The 15,938-nt window shown below is 40.5% G+C and overlaps 3 protein-coding genes and 1 long non-coding RNA gene across 6 annotated transcripts; 1 reads left to right on the forward strand and 3 right to left on the reverse strand.

Annotated features, from left to right (window-relative positions):
* Positions 1-35: 35 nt before the first annotated feature.
* rtraf (RNA transcription, translation and transport factor) lies at positions 36-3,623 on the reverse strand. The gene is made up of 8 exons (XM_004066562.4): positions 3,454-3,623; positions 2,887-3,011; positions 2,716-2,815; positions 1,307-1,384; positions 1,137-1,225; positions 956-1,024; positions 527-575; positions 36-446 (listed from the first exon to the last, which is right to left on the reverse strand). Exons 1-8 carry the CDS (start codon positions 3,512-3,514, stop codon positions 292-294), a joined length of 726 nt encoding a protein of 241 aa, XP_004066610.1. The 5' UTR covers positions 3,515-3,623; the 3' UTR covers positions 36-291.
* An 80-nt stretch (positions 3,624-3,703) lies between these two features.
* On the reverse strand, positions 3,704-5,299 carry sap18 (Sin3A-associated protein). The gene is made up of 4 exons (XM_004066565.5): positions 5,107-5,299; positions 4,279-4,388; positions 4,057-4,179; positions 3,704-3,987 (listed from the first exon to the last, which is right to left on the reverse strand). Exons 1-4 carry the CDS (start codon positions 5,176-5,178, stop codon positions 3,831-3,833), a joined length of 462 nt encoding a protein of 153 aa, XP_004066613.1. The 5' UTR covers positions 5,179-5,299; the 3' UTR covers positions 3,704-3,830.
* Positions 5,300-7,978: 2,679 nt separating this feature from the next.
* LOC101165708 (gap junction beta-6 protein-like) lies at positions 7,979-15,656 on the forward strand. 2 transcript variants are annotated; one of them, XM_011484404.4, is made up of 5 exons: positions 7,979-8,297; positions 13,353-13,505; positions 14,393-14,541; positions 14,621-14,827; positions 15,006-15,297. In XM_011484404.4, the coding sequence occupies exons 1-5, from the start codon at positions 8,127-8,129 to the stop codon at positions 15,088-15,090; spliced, it is 765 nt and encodes a 254-aa protein (XP_011482706.1). In that variant the 5' UTR covers positions 7,979-8,126; the 3' UTR covers positions 15,091-15,297. The 2 variants fall into 2 exon arrangements, with proteins under 2 accessions (XP_011482706.1, XP_011482716.1); XM_011484414.4 differs by having other exon boundaries at positions 7,995-8,297; positions 14,621-14,833; positions 15,006-15,656.
* On the reverse strand, positions 11,138-12,614 carry LOC144984392 (uncharacterized). 2 transcript variants are annotated; one of them, XR_013648034.1, is made up of 4 exons: positions 12,476-12,614; positions 11,730-11,799; positions 11,504-11,600; positions 11,138-11,342 (listed from the first exon to the last, which is right to left on the reverse strand). It is a non-coding gene; the product is annotated as an uncharacterized LOC144984392 (long non-coding RNA). The 2 variants fall into 2 exon arrangements; XR_013648033.1 differs by lacking the exon at positions 12,476-12,614 and having other exon boundaries at positions 11,730-11,891.
* Positions 15,657-15,938: the final 282 nt, after the last annotated feature.

Genomic DNA, 15,938 nt, shown 5'->3' on the forward strand with positions numbered 1-15,938 from the left:
AAGAAAAAAAGAGCTACAGGAGCCTGTGAGGAACATTTGCTTTATAACCGTTTATTTCATCTTTTCTGCAGAAAACAAAAAACACAAACAGGTGTGAGAGGAAGACGCAACAGCAGGAGGGGGACGGGTTTAAACCCCAGTCTGGGCAGAGATCACTGCCATTAAAACCAGTTTTTCATAATCGGAACTTCTGCTTCATCTCATCATAACCAAAAAAAAACAAAACCAAAGTCCGTCCTCCTTTATGGCAACAAAAACTGGTTTATCCTTTTCCTGTTTCCTCGCCGCCCCTCATCTGCCGACCTTCCCCAGCCGGTGGTCTGTCTTGGGGTCGGCGATGATGGCCTGCACGGCCACGATGGCCTCGTTGATCTTGGTCTGCAGCTCCCGCAGCTCCTCGATGTGCAGCAGGCGCAGGATCTGCGCCGCCTCGTTCAGAGTGGCGTCTGCAATGCGACCAGACGTTTTTATTTTTATGCCCCTCTGACTTCAGGAGACGCCTCCAAAAATGATCAAGAGATCTCACCTCCAGTGTCGAAACCCAGGATGTGCTTTTCTAAGGAGACCGGAATGCCCTGGGGGGGAGGAGAACAAGATGTAGAAATGCCTCTGGAATGTTCACACTGGACTAGCAGGGAGGGGCTACTCCTCCTTCTTCTTTCCCATTTCTACCGTTTACTAGCAAACCTGCAGTTGGAAAAGTCTTGGTGCAAAATGTTCAAGCTGTAAAAAATCGTATGAATCCACGATCAATTTTCAAAAAGTTGACACTCCCAAATCCGAGTCCCTGACAGGTCAAAGTTCAACTGGTTTAACTTTTAACGCACTTTAGTTAACTAACACGGTAGCCCCTAAACGTGCATCTACGACATAGACTTTTCACTGCAAGTGGTAGCTTGAAGGCGCGTTGCCGAGGGCGACGTAAACATAGCTGAACACTAAGGCCACCATTTACCTCCTTGCTCTGGTTGGCTTTGGTGATCGCCTCTGGAGACAATCGCTCCTGGATCAGAATGCGAATGGCCTGAGAATGGGAAAACAACACAAACAAAAAAAAGGCAAAAACTTGAGATAAATTAAGGATAAATCATTTCAAACTTGACTCAAATGGGGAATGAACCCTCTCTTCATTCCACCTTAAGCATGACCAGGTAATCGTCGTGTCGCTGGATCTTCAGGATGTTGGCCAGAGCCGTAACTCCTGCCTTGAAATCCGGAGAATTACCTGGAAAAAGAATGTGACAAAATGTAAAAAAAATATAACATAAAAAGTTTTCCAGTAGCAGAAGTGAAAACAGAGACTTACTGTCGAGGTTGAGGAGCGGATCCACCGCTTTGTCGCTGTTCCCGGACGCCAGCGGCTGACAGTTCCTGTACTTTTCAACTGATAAAATAAATCAACAACAAAAACGGTGATCCAACTTCTGCCCCCTGACGACCACAGAAAGTGGTGAATTATTTCAAAATGTAGCCAAGATTTTCACCTTGTGAGCCTGCAGTAACTGCAGACTACAAGACATGTCTAGAGTGATCTCAGTTTGGTGTTTTTTGTCTTATTTGACAGCAAAAACAGGGGGAAAATGAAAAAAAACATAAATTATTTGCAAATTATGTGCTTTATTGTTGCCCACAAACAGTTCTTCCTTCCGCAATTCCTCATTCTTGCAGAAGCTGACATGTTTGGGGCAGCAGCTCCACCTAGTGTCAAAACTAAGATATTTAATACAGGAGTTTTGTCTGGTGAAATAAAAAAGCTCTTTAAACAGAAATATACAATAATATGAAGTTAATGTAGTACCCAAGGTTGCCACTGGGGGACTGGTTCCAGAAACAAATTGATCCCTTTTCACTTCTAGTGTCTGCTAATATTTATGGCTAATATTTACTCATTTTATTGATGCATTTCTCTATAGACCTCATTTGATTGTTTTTTAAAAGTATTTGCAATCAAAACGGGGTGTTTACCCTGTAATTTCTCAACCCTTAAAGGGCCTTACTGAGCGCGCTCCAACAACTACCAACGTCCAACGTTCAGAATAATTCATTTTGTGGGCGAATTTGATGCTGCAGAGCTGAAAAGTTGGCAACAAAGTATCCCAGAAGAAAACCAAAAACACACACACACAGGGGTGATGCTAAATACTCCCCCACAGAGCTATAGTGTGTAACTTGGAAAAACATATACAAAACTTCACATTAGTTTCTTTTTACAACTGTTTAAAAAAACAAAATAAAACAAAAACGCTAAAAATAATCTAAAAGGGTTTAGAGAGACACAAAAATATGTGTCATTGCACTTGTTCAAAAACAATGATTGATGTTTCAGTATAAAGCTACCGCAAATCTTGTGGTCAACAGTCCAAGCAATATTTCCTCCTTTTATTTTGAAAAGGTGAGGGAATTAAGTCATTAGCAACTTACTATTTTATGGTAAATGTTCAGAATTAAATTTTTTCCGGGTTTTGCGTGATGCAGCTTCTTTTGTATTTTGTTTGTATAAAGAAGAGCAAAGAAAAAAGGGGTAGAGGGGATGATTTTAGGGTAACAGCAGTATCTCCCCTTCTTTGTTTTGAAAATAATTACTGGCTTAATCGCCCCTATTTTGGAGGGACTTCTGAATCAGACTAGTTGAATTTCCTTTTACTATCTCCATCTAGTGGTCATTGTTGAGTACTGCACCCCCCCACAAATGCTCCTGCCACTGCTGAATCTCACCGTTATCTCCATACTCGTATCGCACAGCCAGGCCAAGTAACCAGTCCACAGCTTCTTTCCTCTCCTCTGCGCCAAACGGACAGTTCAGGTCCTGCAGATACTGCACACACACACACAGTCAGAACCCCGAAGGTTCGGGTGGGGGGACGCTGCAGCACAGCAGACACTCACTTTCTGAAAGGCGTTGGACCAGTCCGAGCTGGGGATGTTCCTCAAGTTACCTCGGTCCTCTATCTTGTAGTGTCGGATCTTCTGGTCTTCCAGCCACACGATGCAGTTCCTGAACTGAGTCTCATCTGCAGATCATGTAGAAGCACTGCAGTCATCTGGTCAAAGTTCAACCTGGTTTACTTTGAAATGCGCATTAAGTACTAGTAGCTATGGGTTTTGGGTGTAGTTGGACACAGAGCCTGAAAACAATTGTATAAACTAGCATAGTGATGCACGAACGCAAACGTTTTAGAAAAACTAGCAAGCAGCTAAAAAAAAAGTTATAATTTCTTCAATTAAGTAGATCAAATCATGAAGCTGTCTACGCCGAATTAATTATGGTACAGTAAACTTTCTAAACTATAAATAGAACGACATTTGAATCTTTCTTGTTGCTATTTTGAACACATAACTTATAAAGTTGCTATTTTTAGAAGGGTAGTTTTAGTTCGGCTCCACAATAATGACAACGTCAGCTGGAAACGGGTGAATTTCTCCCCCCTTCGCCGTATTTAAACGTTTTCTTACCCGAACAATCGAATCCGTCGGGGTCGTGATAATCCAGAGCAGTGAGTTTTCTACGAAACATTTCACCTTGGAGATTTTCTGATAGAGAAAACGTGTTTTCACGCCGCAGCAAAGCTAACTACGCTAGTTTGCTGCTAGCTGACTGTTTGAGAATCTACGCATGCGCGACCGGAGACTGCAATCTGTAGGCCTACCTTTCAAAATAAAGTGACGAACTATTTTAGTGACCAAGAAAGAAAAAACAAAAGGGTGAATTTTTGAAATGAAAAGTCTTTATTGAACACAAGTTTTTTTTTATTAGAAAATGACACAAAACTACTGAAGACACAAATGAAATAGAGTTGTCAATCAAAGCACATATTTAGGTGAGCATGGGTTCAGAAAGGACGCATTCGTGGGCCAAGAGGCGGGGCTCTGTTGGGAGGCGTGATGGCGATATCCAGGTAATCCCCAATCTGGAACCGCTGAGACTGCAAGGTCATGGAGTCATCTGGACCCTTTCTGCCAGATATCGTACTGCCGATCTCTTTGAACCTACAGAACAAAACAGGTTCAATCAAAGCAAAAAACCAATTCACAGCTGTTTACGACAATTATACGTACTTGTACATTTTCCCTCTGAGATCAGGGAAGACTATAGCGAAGCTAAAGTGGGTCCCCTTTTTTCTGGCCTCTGGATAAACCTCCTTCACTAAACTGGTGAGTTCTTTCAGAGTGGCATCCATCCTGGCCAAAAAAAAAAAAAAAATGAAAGAAATAGACTCACTTTAGATTTCATTTGGACTCTTGGGTTAAAGTACCAGGAAGTCGGAACCAGTTACGTACCACGTGTAAATCTGCAGTTCACTTGAGGGAACATTTCCTCGAGCGAATTCGTCTACTCTGTGGTGGCGGCCGCTGTTGGTGGTAAAAACTCGCAGCAGAAGAGGGCAGGTCTGCAAAAAAGAATACAGGCATTACATTTAAACAGTAACTGAAATACTGGGTCCAAAGACCTTTTTTAAATGCTTTTATTTTGCAAGTGAAACGGAAGTGTACTGTGTGCCAGCTGCTGAATTCTATTAGACTGCCTGCCCCTCGCGCTATATTGATACATTTAAAACCACTGCATGTGATAAATGTATTGTACTGCATTTTTAAGTAAATAATTTACAATTATTTTACAATCCAAGTGGTTCCAGTTCAATGTCGTAGTATCGACTTTAGTCTCAGCGAGGGAGGGTGGGGAAGGGGGGGTTGAGGTTCTAGAACCCACTGATCCAAAGTTCGGGAAACCCGATTAAACAGGTTCGACCAAAAAGCACATGAATAAAGCCTCCCTTCAGAACATAAGCCCACGCGACCCAAATGTAGGGGGACACGAGGGACCAGGACCCTGGTAATCTCACATGATGTAGCCATCAGCTAGCAGGCTAACCCTAGCACGCGTATGTCACCAAAACGGTTGATTTCTTTTAACCATTAAATCACTTATTGGGTTAATTTAAATAGACTTTTATAAACTACCTTTAGCAGCAAAATTCAGCCACAAAAATAGTAATTTTTGCTGCTTTCGGCGTTGGACGTTATTGTGTTTAATACCCTTTAGCATGTTGTTAGCCTAGCAAACCAGGCTGCTAGCTACATCCGTGGCTAACGAGCCGCTGTTTTTACCTTCTCCCGGTCAATGGGTTTCTCTGGCTCCTTTTTAATTTCTTCTTGAGTGATTCTGGATTCTAAAGCCATTTACGTTTCTCGGTGGTGTTGTTTTAAAAGAAAAAAAGAAAAGAAAAATCCAGACAGACTCTTCCGACTTCTTGTTTGTAGAGTCAAGGCTGCAGCAACGAAGAAGCAACGAATTACTAGAGTTTCCGTTTCCGGTGTTTTTATTTATTTATTTTTAACAAAGTAAAATATATAATTTTTATTTTTAAGTTTCATCTATTTTGTTCAACTTTTAACTGAGGTAAAATATCAATTTTTGTCTGGTAGTTACTTTTGTGCTTTTTGTTTTCTCTGAGTATTTTTTCAACTTTAAATAACAATACTACTTTTCAATTATGTATATATATATATATATATATATATATATATATATATATATATATATATATATATATATATATATATATATATATATATATATATATATATATATATTTGAACAGATTGACTAAAAAACTAAATATAATAATACTCTACCATAATATATACATAAGATAATCAATATTGACAAATATAAATAAACCATTCCTGAGTTACAAATTTCAAAATAAGATGTGCATTGCTCTTTCAAAATAAAAAGTTGGTTTTAATTTCTATAGAAGTCGGCTTAACCCTTGTGCTATCTTAGATGACCCCACCCTTACTTTGACGTGTTCTCCCTACCATGACAAAGGTGGATAAAGGTGAAGAAGATTTCATGTAATCCATGGACACCAGTGAAGATCACAAATCATTGAAGAAAAAAGGTTCAGAGCACTGTCTAGTGGGTCTAGATGACCCAACTCCCAATGTTAAAGTGCCTAGGATAGCACAAGGTTTAAGAGCACCTTTTACCGCTTTGTGATTCTTTTTTAAACTTTTCTGTGACAGTTCCCAAAGTGCCAAATAGTTGTTGTTTTTTTTCACGACCTTCTGCTTTGATCAATGTTAGATCACAGTGTCAAAAGGGGCAAAGAGCCTCCCTAGAAGCATTAATAGGATCATGTTTTCACAGCCTTTCAGTTTAGTCTGGGAGAAACCATTCATTTTTGGTTAAAATAATAGTAGATTAAAATAAATAAGTCATTTGTTTACTACAGCAGGAATTCCATTCAATCCCATTGTTGGTATGTTACTAACAGGAAGTCAAAAGACTCCAGAAACTGGTCCAACTCTTCAAAGGATGGCTGGTCTGGGATCAGTCAACCACCTACAGACCTGAAACCTACTATTCAGTCACATGCCCTGCTCCCCCCCTACAGATACACACACACACACACACACACACACACACACACAGATACGCACTCGCGTGAGTGTGAGCACTGTACAGTGTGTTTGTACAGTAAGAGACAGGCCCTCCTCTGTTCTCCTGCTGGCTGACCCAGGACCAGCCGCTGGGACCGAGGCATCAAACAGAGGCTCTTTGAGTCCGACCCCGACACTGATCCCCCTTCACCGATATTCATCGGAAATAAGAGGCTCTATTATCTCACTAAAGACTCCCTAACAGTCACCGATGCCTCAACATCATCTGCACCATTATTAGTAGATGAAACGAGGCAGAATATTTTCCACTTTTGACTTCAGGAAGTTTTTTCAACACACAAACCTTCTTTTCCACTGCCATGAGAAGAACATGGAGGTGCCCTGATCCGATTCCAAGAGTCTTTACACCCACCTAGGCCTCTACCTGAGGACAGGTGTGAACACAAAGAGTTACATAACCCCCCCTCACCTACATTTCAGGTAAACTTACAGTCCTTCAAGTCTCTAAGAGTCCCTAAAAGAGGCTCCTTGAAACGTATGAATGCTCAAAATATAAAAACATACGCAACTGTAGAGTGTTGATGATGAAAAACTGTAAAATTATCAACAAAATACAGTCTCATTTAGTGCTGAAACATCTCAAACCAAATGTCCATAGTTGATGCATAAATACTAAAACAATAGTATTACTTTCTGTAGTTTTCTTTTACCATTGTATTTCTCCTTTTTTGTCATCCTGTGTACTCATGGCACTTTTATTTATTTATTTTTTATATTTTTATGTTGTTTTGTTTTATTTGATGAATTTAACTACTGTTTTATTCCGGTAACTGCGTTTTATGATTGTTTTTTTTACTTCTAAGGCGACGTTGGGTGCCCAGAAAGATACCAAATAAATAAAATGTATTATTATTTTATTATTATTATTAGTATTAGTAGTAGTAATATTATTAATATTAGTATTAGTATTATTTCTGTACTCAAAGAACTGTTTTTATTGGTTATATGTTCTTGTTAACTGATTGGATAAATTCTACCTGTCTTTCTATCTATAGTATATATACATTTATAATATTATTTTTTAATATCTTAGTAAATCATTTTGTATTTTTTTTATCTAAAATAACATGTTCTCTCTTTGTCTTGCCTGTTTTTGTGCAACTTTCTCCTCCGACGTGGGTTTTATTTTGGTAATCTATAACAGGAAGTCAATTTTTGAGCCAACATCAATTTGGAAGTGTATGTCAAAGTTTCATTCATACAAGGCAGAAGAGTGTTTGATTGTATCTTATTAGTCATGATGTTTTTTTGTTTTTGGTTTCATGAGTGGCAAAAATAAACAAAAATCGGACATTTTACAAGAAAAAGTGTCTTTAGGAAGTTTGCTAAAGTCGGCAGTGTTCAAGTCCTTCAAGTTTCACCGTTTTCTGTGGTTTGCAGCCTCTGCGTGACCTGATCCCAGAGGGAAACGTGGGTTGTGTGGGCGGCAGAGCTCAGGTTCGGACACTGGGATCCGTGTGTTTTCCTCAGAGTGGGCTCGGTCCAGTGGGAAGGGGGGTTGATCAGTTCACACGAATGCTGGCGGCGGGCCGTCTCCTGCCTCCTCACCCCTTCATTCCTTTTCATCCCCTGTATCCTCCTTCTCCGTGTTCCAGGCTGGAGGCTGGACCTGTGTTCAGCCCGGCGGAGCCGCAGCTGCTGCCCCTCTGCGCGTCCAGAGGATGTCTTGGCCCGCTCTGTACGCTCAGCTGGTGGGGGCCAATCGTCACTCCACCTCTCTGGGTAAAATCTGGCTCTCGGTGCTGTTCCTTTTTCGGGTCATGGTGCTGATGGTTGCCGCGGAGACCGTCTGGGGGGACGAGCAGTCGGACTTTGTGTGCAACACACTACAGGTAGGACGTCCAGTCTTTGAAATGGACATTTTCTCTGTTGGGATCTCAAATAGTTAAACCTAAATAGTTAAAATAAAATGAAATTAATGTAAGCACGATAGCCTCCGAAATACATAAACAAAAGCACAGTGAGGATAAAAAACTGATGCGAAAATCAGCCATTTGGCTTCTCAGTTATAAGGTTTTTTGAAAATCAGGCCAGCTAGATGCAGATGTAGTTCCCAGAGTAACCACCAGGGGGGTGTTACTCAAAAATTCACTCTTCATCAAACAAACATGCTTAACTCTCAGCACACAGCACACGCTCCCTGATTTATCGTAACTCTTCAACCATTTAAGCAATCAGTCCAAAATAACCCAACCAAAGCGTCGGAATCTTCCGGTTTACGCTAATTGCGTAAAGACTTCACTACAAGTAAAGTGTTATACATCCGCGCAATTTGCTATTCTCAGCTATCGGAATCCATCTGAATAACACTCATTTGGAAAACAGCCGAAGAGTTACGCTAATTCAAATGATGTTCAAACTCATTTCAATTTCACAAACCTGCTTTTTGATCTTCCTTCAGGAAGCCGTGTGTCATTCACAAAAAAGTGAGTTGTACCAGAGTTCACTTGCAAGTGAACTGAACCTTTTAACCTGGTTCCCGTGTTTATGTCCAAACTGGAGTCGGAGGGAAGCGGAACATGAAACCGACCCAAGAAGACCAATGATGAAACTGAGATGATCTGGTTCCAATTCATATTTGAGATCAAATGTGTGCTTTTAGGGGGGGTGGGGCCTCTTTATCCTCACCTTTAGCAATGAATCCTAGAGCAGTGTTTTTCAACCAGTGTGCCGCGGCACACTAGTGTGCCGTGGGAGATGGTCAAGTGTGCCGTGAGAAATTGCCCTCATTAACTGATCTAAAAGCAATTATTACCATCTCCAGGAAATCAGCTCTTTGTTCATCCAAACAGGCCCTGATAAAACACTGAGAAGTTAAGAATATGAAATATCATAAAATATTTTTTTTTTGTGTTTATATGATTCTATTAAAGATATTTTGATAAGAATAACGGGATAGCGTGATTTAGCTGCAGCTATAAATGTGTAAGGAAAAGTCCCGCCCCTTTAACTGTCTCCACCAATCATTCTTGAAGGCTTAATCACATGTCATCAGTCTGACCAATCAGAAGTGGTTAAAGTATTCACTTCCTTGTTTCGATTTAGCGCAAAAAAGTCTCTCTGTTCTAACAAAAATACCAGCTAAAGCTCGTCTTTAGCGGTGTAGCTTCCCACAGAATCTGGTATCAGACTGGAACAAGTGAACAAAACCATGAAGCTCAAAGACGCTGGTCTTTCTGCGGTCGGCGGATTACGGGCACTACATCTCCCATGATGCAGTGGAGTGACTGTCTTAGCGCACAATAGACCTTTTCACACTTCCGCATTTTTCGACCGGAAATACGTCAATGACGTGTAAAACAACTTCCTGTTAGCATAGCGGCACATATGAAGAATGGCAGAGTCGAAGAGTTGCAGTTTCTGTTGTGTTCCAGGCTGTTCGTCTTCCAACCAAAAACAGCCCAGCCTTTCATTTCATTATTTTCCTGTGGATCCAAACCTGAAACCCAAATGGATACAGGCGATCCGAAGAGAAGAAGGGCATAGTTTTAATGTAAACACAGGTAGCACCGTCTGCTGCCGGCACTTCGCTCCGGATGTGGTGCGGCTGCGTCGTTCGTTGCCTGAAGAGTGGTGTCGTCCCGAGTATTTTCCCTTGGAAAAACTTTACTGCTCCTTGGAGAAGGGAGTCAGTATGACAGAACCTCAAACGTCAGTCTATGCAGCTGTGCTGTGAAGCTAGCGACACGGTGGCTAAGCTAAGGCAGTAAAGATGGATCACCACTACGTGACACACCCACCTGCAGGTAAGGTTGTTCATAATGTATTTAGTTAACATTAGTCAACTATGTGTACTGTTATTGGATAAATGCATTTCTACCTGAACAAATGAATGTTTATAATAAAAGCTGTTCACGCTCTCACCTATTTTAATTACATGTATTTAATTAATTTGGGGTATTTTGTCATTAACAAAAATAAATGAAACGCATTTGTAATTAAATACTTCACATACTTTTCAAAACATGATTACTGTGTTGTGTTAAAAGGTAGAATAAATATGTTTAGACTGATTTTTAATTTCTTTATCTTCACAGGTGCTCTGGATGAGGCTTTGGATTACATCCATGACTTAGAAGCCAAGTTGCTTTGCTGGAGCCAGGAGACGATGTCATGGCGGACAAAGAGTTCCTCATTGAAGACCTCCTTACTGACAATGGATCTAAGATCATGATTCCACCTTTCAAGCTTTCAGCTCCATCAGCAACGAGGAAACAGAACAAACCCAAGCCATAACCCGCCTCAGAATTATGGTGGAAAGAGTGATCTGTAGGATAAAGTCCTTTCACATCAGGGACTCTCTCATGCCGCTCACACTGATGGGCAGTGTGAATCAGATCTGGCTTAAATGCCGTGTTTTGGCAAATTGTCAAGGACTTTTTTGTGTTGAAGAGTGAATTAATGTTTGGTATGTAAATAATGTATAATGTGCAAATAGTATGGAAAAATTTAGTGTTTCCACATATTCTTAAAATCTAATTAAATACAATTGTTATATTCGTAATATTTTTCTGTTGAAATGTGACTTTGACTTCACAAAAAAATTAGATGAACAAATAAAACAATTTTGGTCAAAATTGTGCCTCATTTAATTTTTTGGTATGCGTAACAACAACTGATTAATCACAACACAAATAACAAAGATTTACAATTAAAAAGAACATTACAGATCATCAACAGTAAGACAGAAGGCTGAACTGATTGTTAAAGACAAGATAAGTGTAATTTAAGGTATGCATTCATGCATTTGCTATAATATCTATCCAAGTTCTTTCTTTCCATCTCAGAAACCCCATCCAACACAGCCATGAGAGGTTGGGGCTGCACCTGGCATAATCTGCTTCCAGATGCCATCATATATGGATCTGGCTGTGGTCCTACACAAGAGAAACACAACACACAAAAGTTAGACATAAGTGCATAACTATATTTAAATTTAATTCATTATATCTGCTGTAACCATAATTTGGTTGGTCATAACATCAAGCAAAAAAACTTAACTTGCTCTCACAAAGCAACAAAAAGTTAAATTATTCACCTGTATATGCCTTGTACAGTGTGGACCTCAGACCGTCCCTGCCAAATGTTTTGGGCTTTTGCACCACCAGCTCACTAACCGGTTCAGGATGGATTCCCTTATAAATAAAAGGCAAAAAGCAATTACAGTCTGTAGTCACTACTGGGGGTGTTTTTATAATAATTTATAGTTGTTATGGATACACATCCATTCTTAAATCATAATGATAATTTGATCACAAACCCACCTGTGCTCTTGGTCTGTGCCATCTTTGCAAGCCACTCGTGCAGGCCAGGGGGGGGGGGGGGGGGGGCAGCCTGTGAATAATGTGCGGAACAGGATGGCAAAAGGATGTCATTGCAGAATCCTTTAGCAGCCGCACAACTGCAGGAGAAAGCTTTCAGGTTGGCACTTTCTGCATCCATCCAGTGATATCTAACCATAATAAATTAAATAGGTTACAATTAAGACATACTTATGTTGCTTAATCAATGTAACACGAAACTATAACTGTCAGTAGGGTGACCAGATTTGAGTTAGTAAAAAAGAGGAATGAAGTGAGTTTGTGAGATATTTCATCGAGAGTAATTGGTGTTCAGAGCTGCATACATAAAGCAAATATGATTGCATTTCATCTATGTTCAATGTTATTTTATTATATAAGTATCAAAAAAGAGGACATGTCCAGGAAAAGAGAACGTCTGGTCACCCTACTTTCAGAAAAATAATACTAATAGTAAGTGAAGAAAGTGCCGCAGGCGCAGCAAAAAGAATGAAGACGCAAACGGGCAACTTAACATTTCTTATTTAAAGCTTCACCAAATTTTGGGGTGTTATGTTAATCTCATGCCTTTTCACTTAAACATACACACAACATATTCACTGCGATGTGTTATTCTTTATATTACAAATAACACCAGGATTTACAGTTGACGTAAACAAACACACAGAGTTACCGGTGATGCGGCTATGGCTAAGCTAGCTGAAACTTACCTTGGTAATGGTGGATAAACTCTTCGTGGACGAATTTATATCCCTTGTCCAATTTGTTTCCTTTAGTGGACGAATGCATCTTCACACTATTCACTACATCGGCGCTGATGACCTTCGGAACACAACTCAGACTCTTCGAAAACACTCTAGGCTCTGCCATTCTCCGCCAGCGAAGCACAAACCGGAACTAAGTTAACACGTTGCTGACGTGTTTCCGGTTTTTGCGAAAAAGGTCTATGAGTCTCTCCTCTCAACGTCTTAAAACAACGAACACACATCAAACAGTTTTTGAATCTTTTGACTTAATTTTTAATACATCTTTTAGAAAAAACAGCTGCAGCTTCCAGCGTTTTCTGCAACAATTATCACAAAAATGCATGTGAGATTGCAGAGCGGCTGTAGATCAATACAGACTGAGCTTTTTCTTTTTTTTTTTATTTATCTATTTTTTTGGATGCTGGTGTGCCGCGGTATTTTTGTCAAGGTTAAAGTGTGCCGTGGCTCAAAAAAGGTTGAAAAACACTGTGCTAGAAGAATCTTTCTGGGCGTTATCTAAAGCTGTCAGGTTTGCTTGTTTTAGAGCTCTTTGGGGTTTTGGGATCTATTTGGCTAAAGTGCTGACAATCAAGGATCTGGAAAACTGGTTTTTGATAAACCCGTCTCTCACACCTATCTTTAATCGATCATGTGTTCTTTTTTTGCAGAACAATCTGACTGATTTGTCTTTAAAGATCAACTTCTTTGTAAATGCTTATTATATGACTACATGTATGACACCTTTCAGCTTCAAGGTTACCCAACAAGATCCTCGTGCGCCGTTGCAAGTCCTGGAATCGAGCAGTAAAGTTTGTTTTATTTTCCTTTCTTGTCTTTCCAGCCCGGCTGTGAAAACGTTTGCTACGATCAGTTCTTTCCCATGTCCCACATTCGCCTGTGGTGCCTTCAGCTCGTCTTTGTCGCCGCGCCAACGCTTCTGGTTTCCATGTATGTGGCCTACCGTAACCAAGGCGACAGGAAGAAGCTCCTGCAGGTGTGTGCACAATATTTGACCATCAAGAATGCTTCCAGTCTTTTATTTTTCATTTTTACATGCTCCTTCCTGTTTCTGTAGAGACTATACAAAGTCAGGACAGCCAAGCTTTTATTTTGGTGATCCATGTGGGTTAAGTCAGGGAAATGAAGCTGACAAATGTCTGGCAGAAGAAAACACCTTTTGTCACAGCCACAAAGTCACCTGATCTTACTTTTGATAGGACTTTAGCTTCAGTTTCTACTTCCTTTTGCATAGTTAGTGTTTGGATCTGATAGGCTCTGGAACCAGAACCTTCAATCCTCAGATCCAGCCTGGTACCAGGCAGTAGGAAGGGAATAGCTGAAAACCAGGCAGTGATATTAATGTTCTAATGGACTGATGGGTCTCGATGAAGGAAATCAAGCACTAATTTGTTTCAGTGACAGTGGCGAACAGTGGTACATGTTCCTAAAACGTGTGTTTAGTGGACTTGGTCCTTAAATACCTGTTAAAAAATACATTTTTTTCTACTTTTAAAGACAAAAATGAAAAGAACTGATAATCGGCTTTTCATATGATTTAATGGTTGTCATGTCAGATTTATTGGGACAGTTGGAGCAGTTGATCAACTGACCAATCCCAAGCTCTAAATCTGTGGTTTAAAGAGCAGCAGTCCCTAAATCCAGGCCCGGAGGCAGGCTCCCTATTGGCTAAACACACCTGATCCAGGTAATCAGTAGCAAATAAGGCAGGATTTCTGGAAAACCAGCAGGACACTGGCCCTCAAGGCCTGGATTTGGGGACTCCTGGTTAGAAGTGTTGAGGTTGTATCTTCAGAACCAGTGTTATGAAACCTTATTGACTCCTCAGTTTGCTCGTTTTTCCAAACTTTACCACCCTGACAGAGCTCTGGTAGAACCGGATTCCTCAGCAGCAAAAACCAAGAGGAAGAGCTAGAAGCCCTGAAGAGGCGCAGACTCCCGATAACCGGACCTCTGTGGTGGACGTACCTCTTCAGCGTGGCGGCCAAGCTCCTGTTTGAAGTCGGATTCATGTAAGAACCGGCGATTTGGGTTTCTCCTCCCGCCTCCACCGCGATTTTGTATGAAATCAAGCCGTTGCGTGCGTTTCAGGTACGCCCTGTATGTGGTCTACGACGGCTTCCGGATGCCGCGCTTGGTGCAGTGCGACCAGTGGCCTTGTCCAAACCTGGTGGACTGTTTTATCTCTCGGCCTACAGAGAAGACCATCTTCACGGTTTTCATGGCCACCACCTCTTCCATCTGCATGGTCCTCAACGGGGCGGAGCTTGCTTACCTCGTGACCAAGGCCATCGCGAGGTAGAGGTAACGCCCGGCCGGTAGAGGCACCGTTTTTTAAGATTGGATAGATAGAAGTGATTTTTCAAGACTGTAACTACTAATCAGAAGATGTCAGTTACCTCAGGTGTTCTGGGAGTAAAGAAACGTTTTTGGAGAATTTTTCGCTCCTTTAAAACATTTTCTGGTTTTCTTCCAGGAGCCTCTGGCGGCAGAAGGACGAGACGCTAACCAGCAGAGAGAAATGTGGCGAGGGACAAACGAGAGGTCACCTGGTTCTTTAAGGCACTGCAACTAGATAAAAAGGCAAAAAAAAAAAAAAAAACTGTATCGTTTTCTAGGATATAGTTTCAGCAGAGAAGCAATAGTTCAGAAGAATTTACCTTTGAGTTGTGGGCGGGATAATTGGGGCACAGCAACCCCACCCCCTTCCTGTCATCAACCTGTTTATCCATCTGTCCATTTGAATAAAGAAATACTTAGAAATGCAATTTTAAGCTCAGTTGTCTTTAAATATCTCCTCCATTATACGAACAATTCCACAAGAACGTGTTAAAAAACACAATTTTCTTCAGAGTGGGGCTTTGACTGTTGCTATGGTAACACCATCCCTTCAGTGTTGAGGTAAAAAGTGAAAAAGTCCTCATCAATTCAACAATTTACTTGAGTTTGTGCAGTTGGAGAATGAGAATGTGCAAATACGAAAGCGAGGAGGAGCATGTTCTGTAGCGTTTGCGCCATCTAGTGACTGCAAGTGAAAACAACTGGAGAGACAGTTGACTACAGGTGGTTTTTGTTTTGCTTCAATCTGTTGTCTTTAAAGTTGTCAATAAAGAATGTTTAGGACTCATTTTATGTTGGTTCGTTTTTGTGAAACATCAAAACACACTTTAATCTGCTCAATTTGTATTTTAAGAAGTTAAAACAGGAATTTATCCTTATTTTTACAGTCCTAAACAGAGAATGAAACGGTTAAAAATAAAATGTGTTTGAAAAAGTCAATAAAATAATAGAAAATGTCTTTTTAGTGACGTCATTTAGTAAATATCACTGTTTTTAAATGACTAATGTTATAACTGTTAGTTGAACCTTTTGTTTTATTGTTTTCTGTCTGGAATGTGACATGCGCGCG

Source organism: Oryzias latipes, chromosome 2 (assembly GCF_053564925.1).
Source record: "Oryzias latipes strain Hd-rR chromosome 2, Olatipes_Hd-rR_3.1".
Taxonomy (NCBI): domain Eukaryota; kingdom Metazoa; phylum Chordata; class Actinopteri; order Beloniformes; family Adrianichthyidae; genus Oryzias; species Oryzias latipes.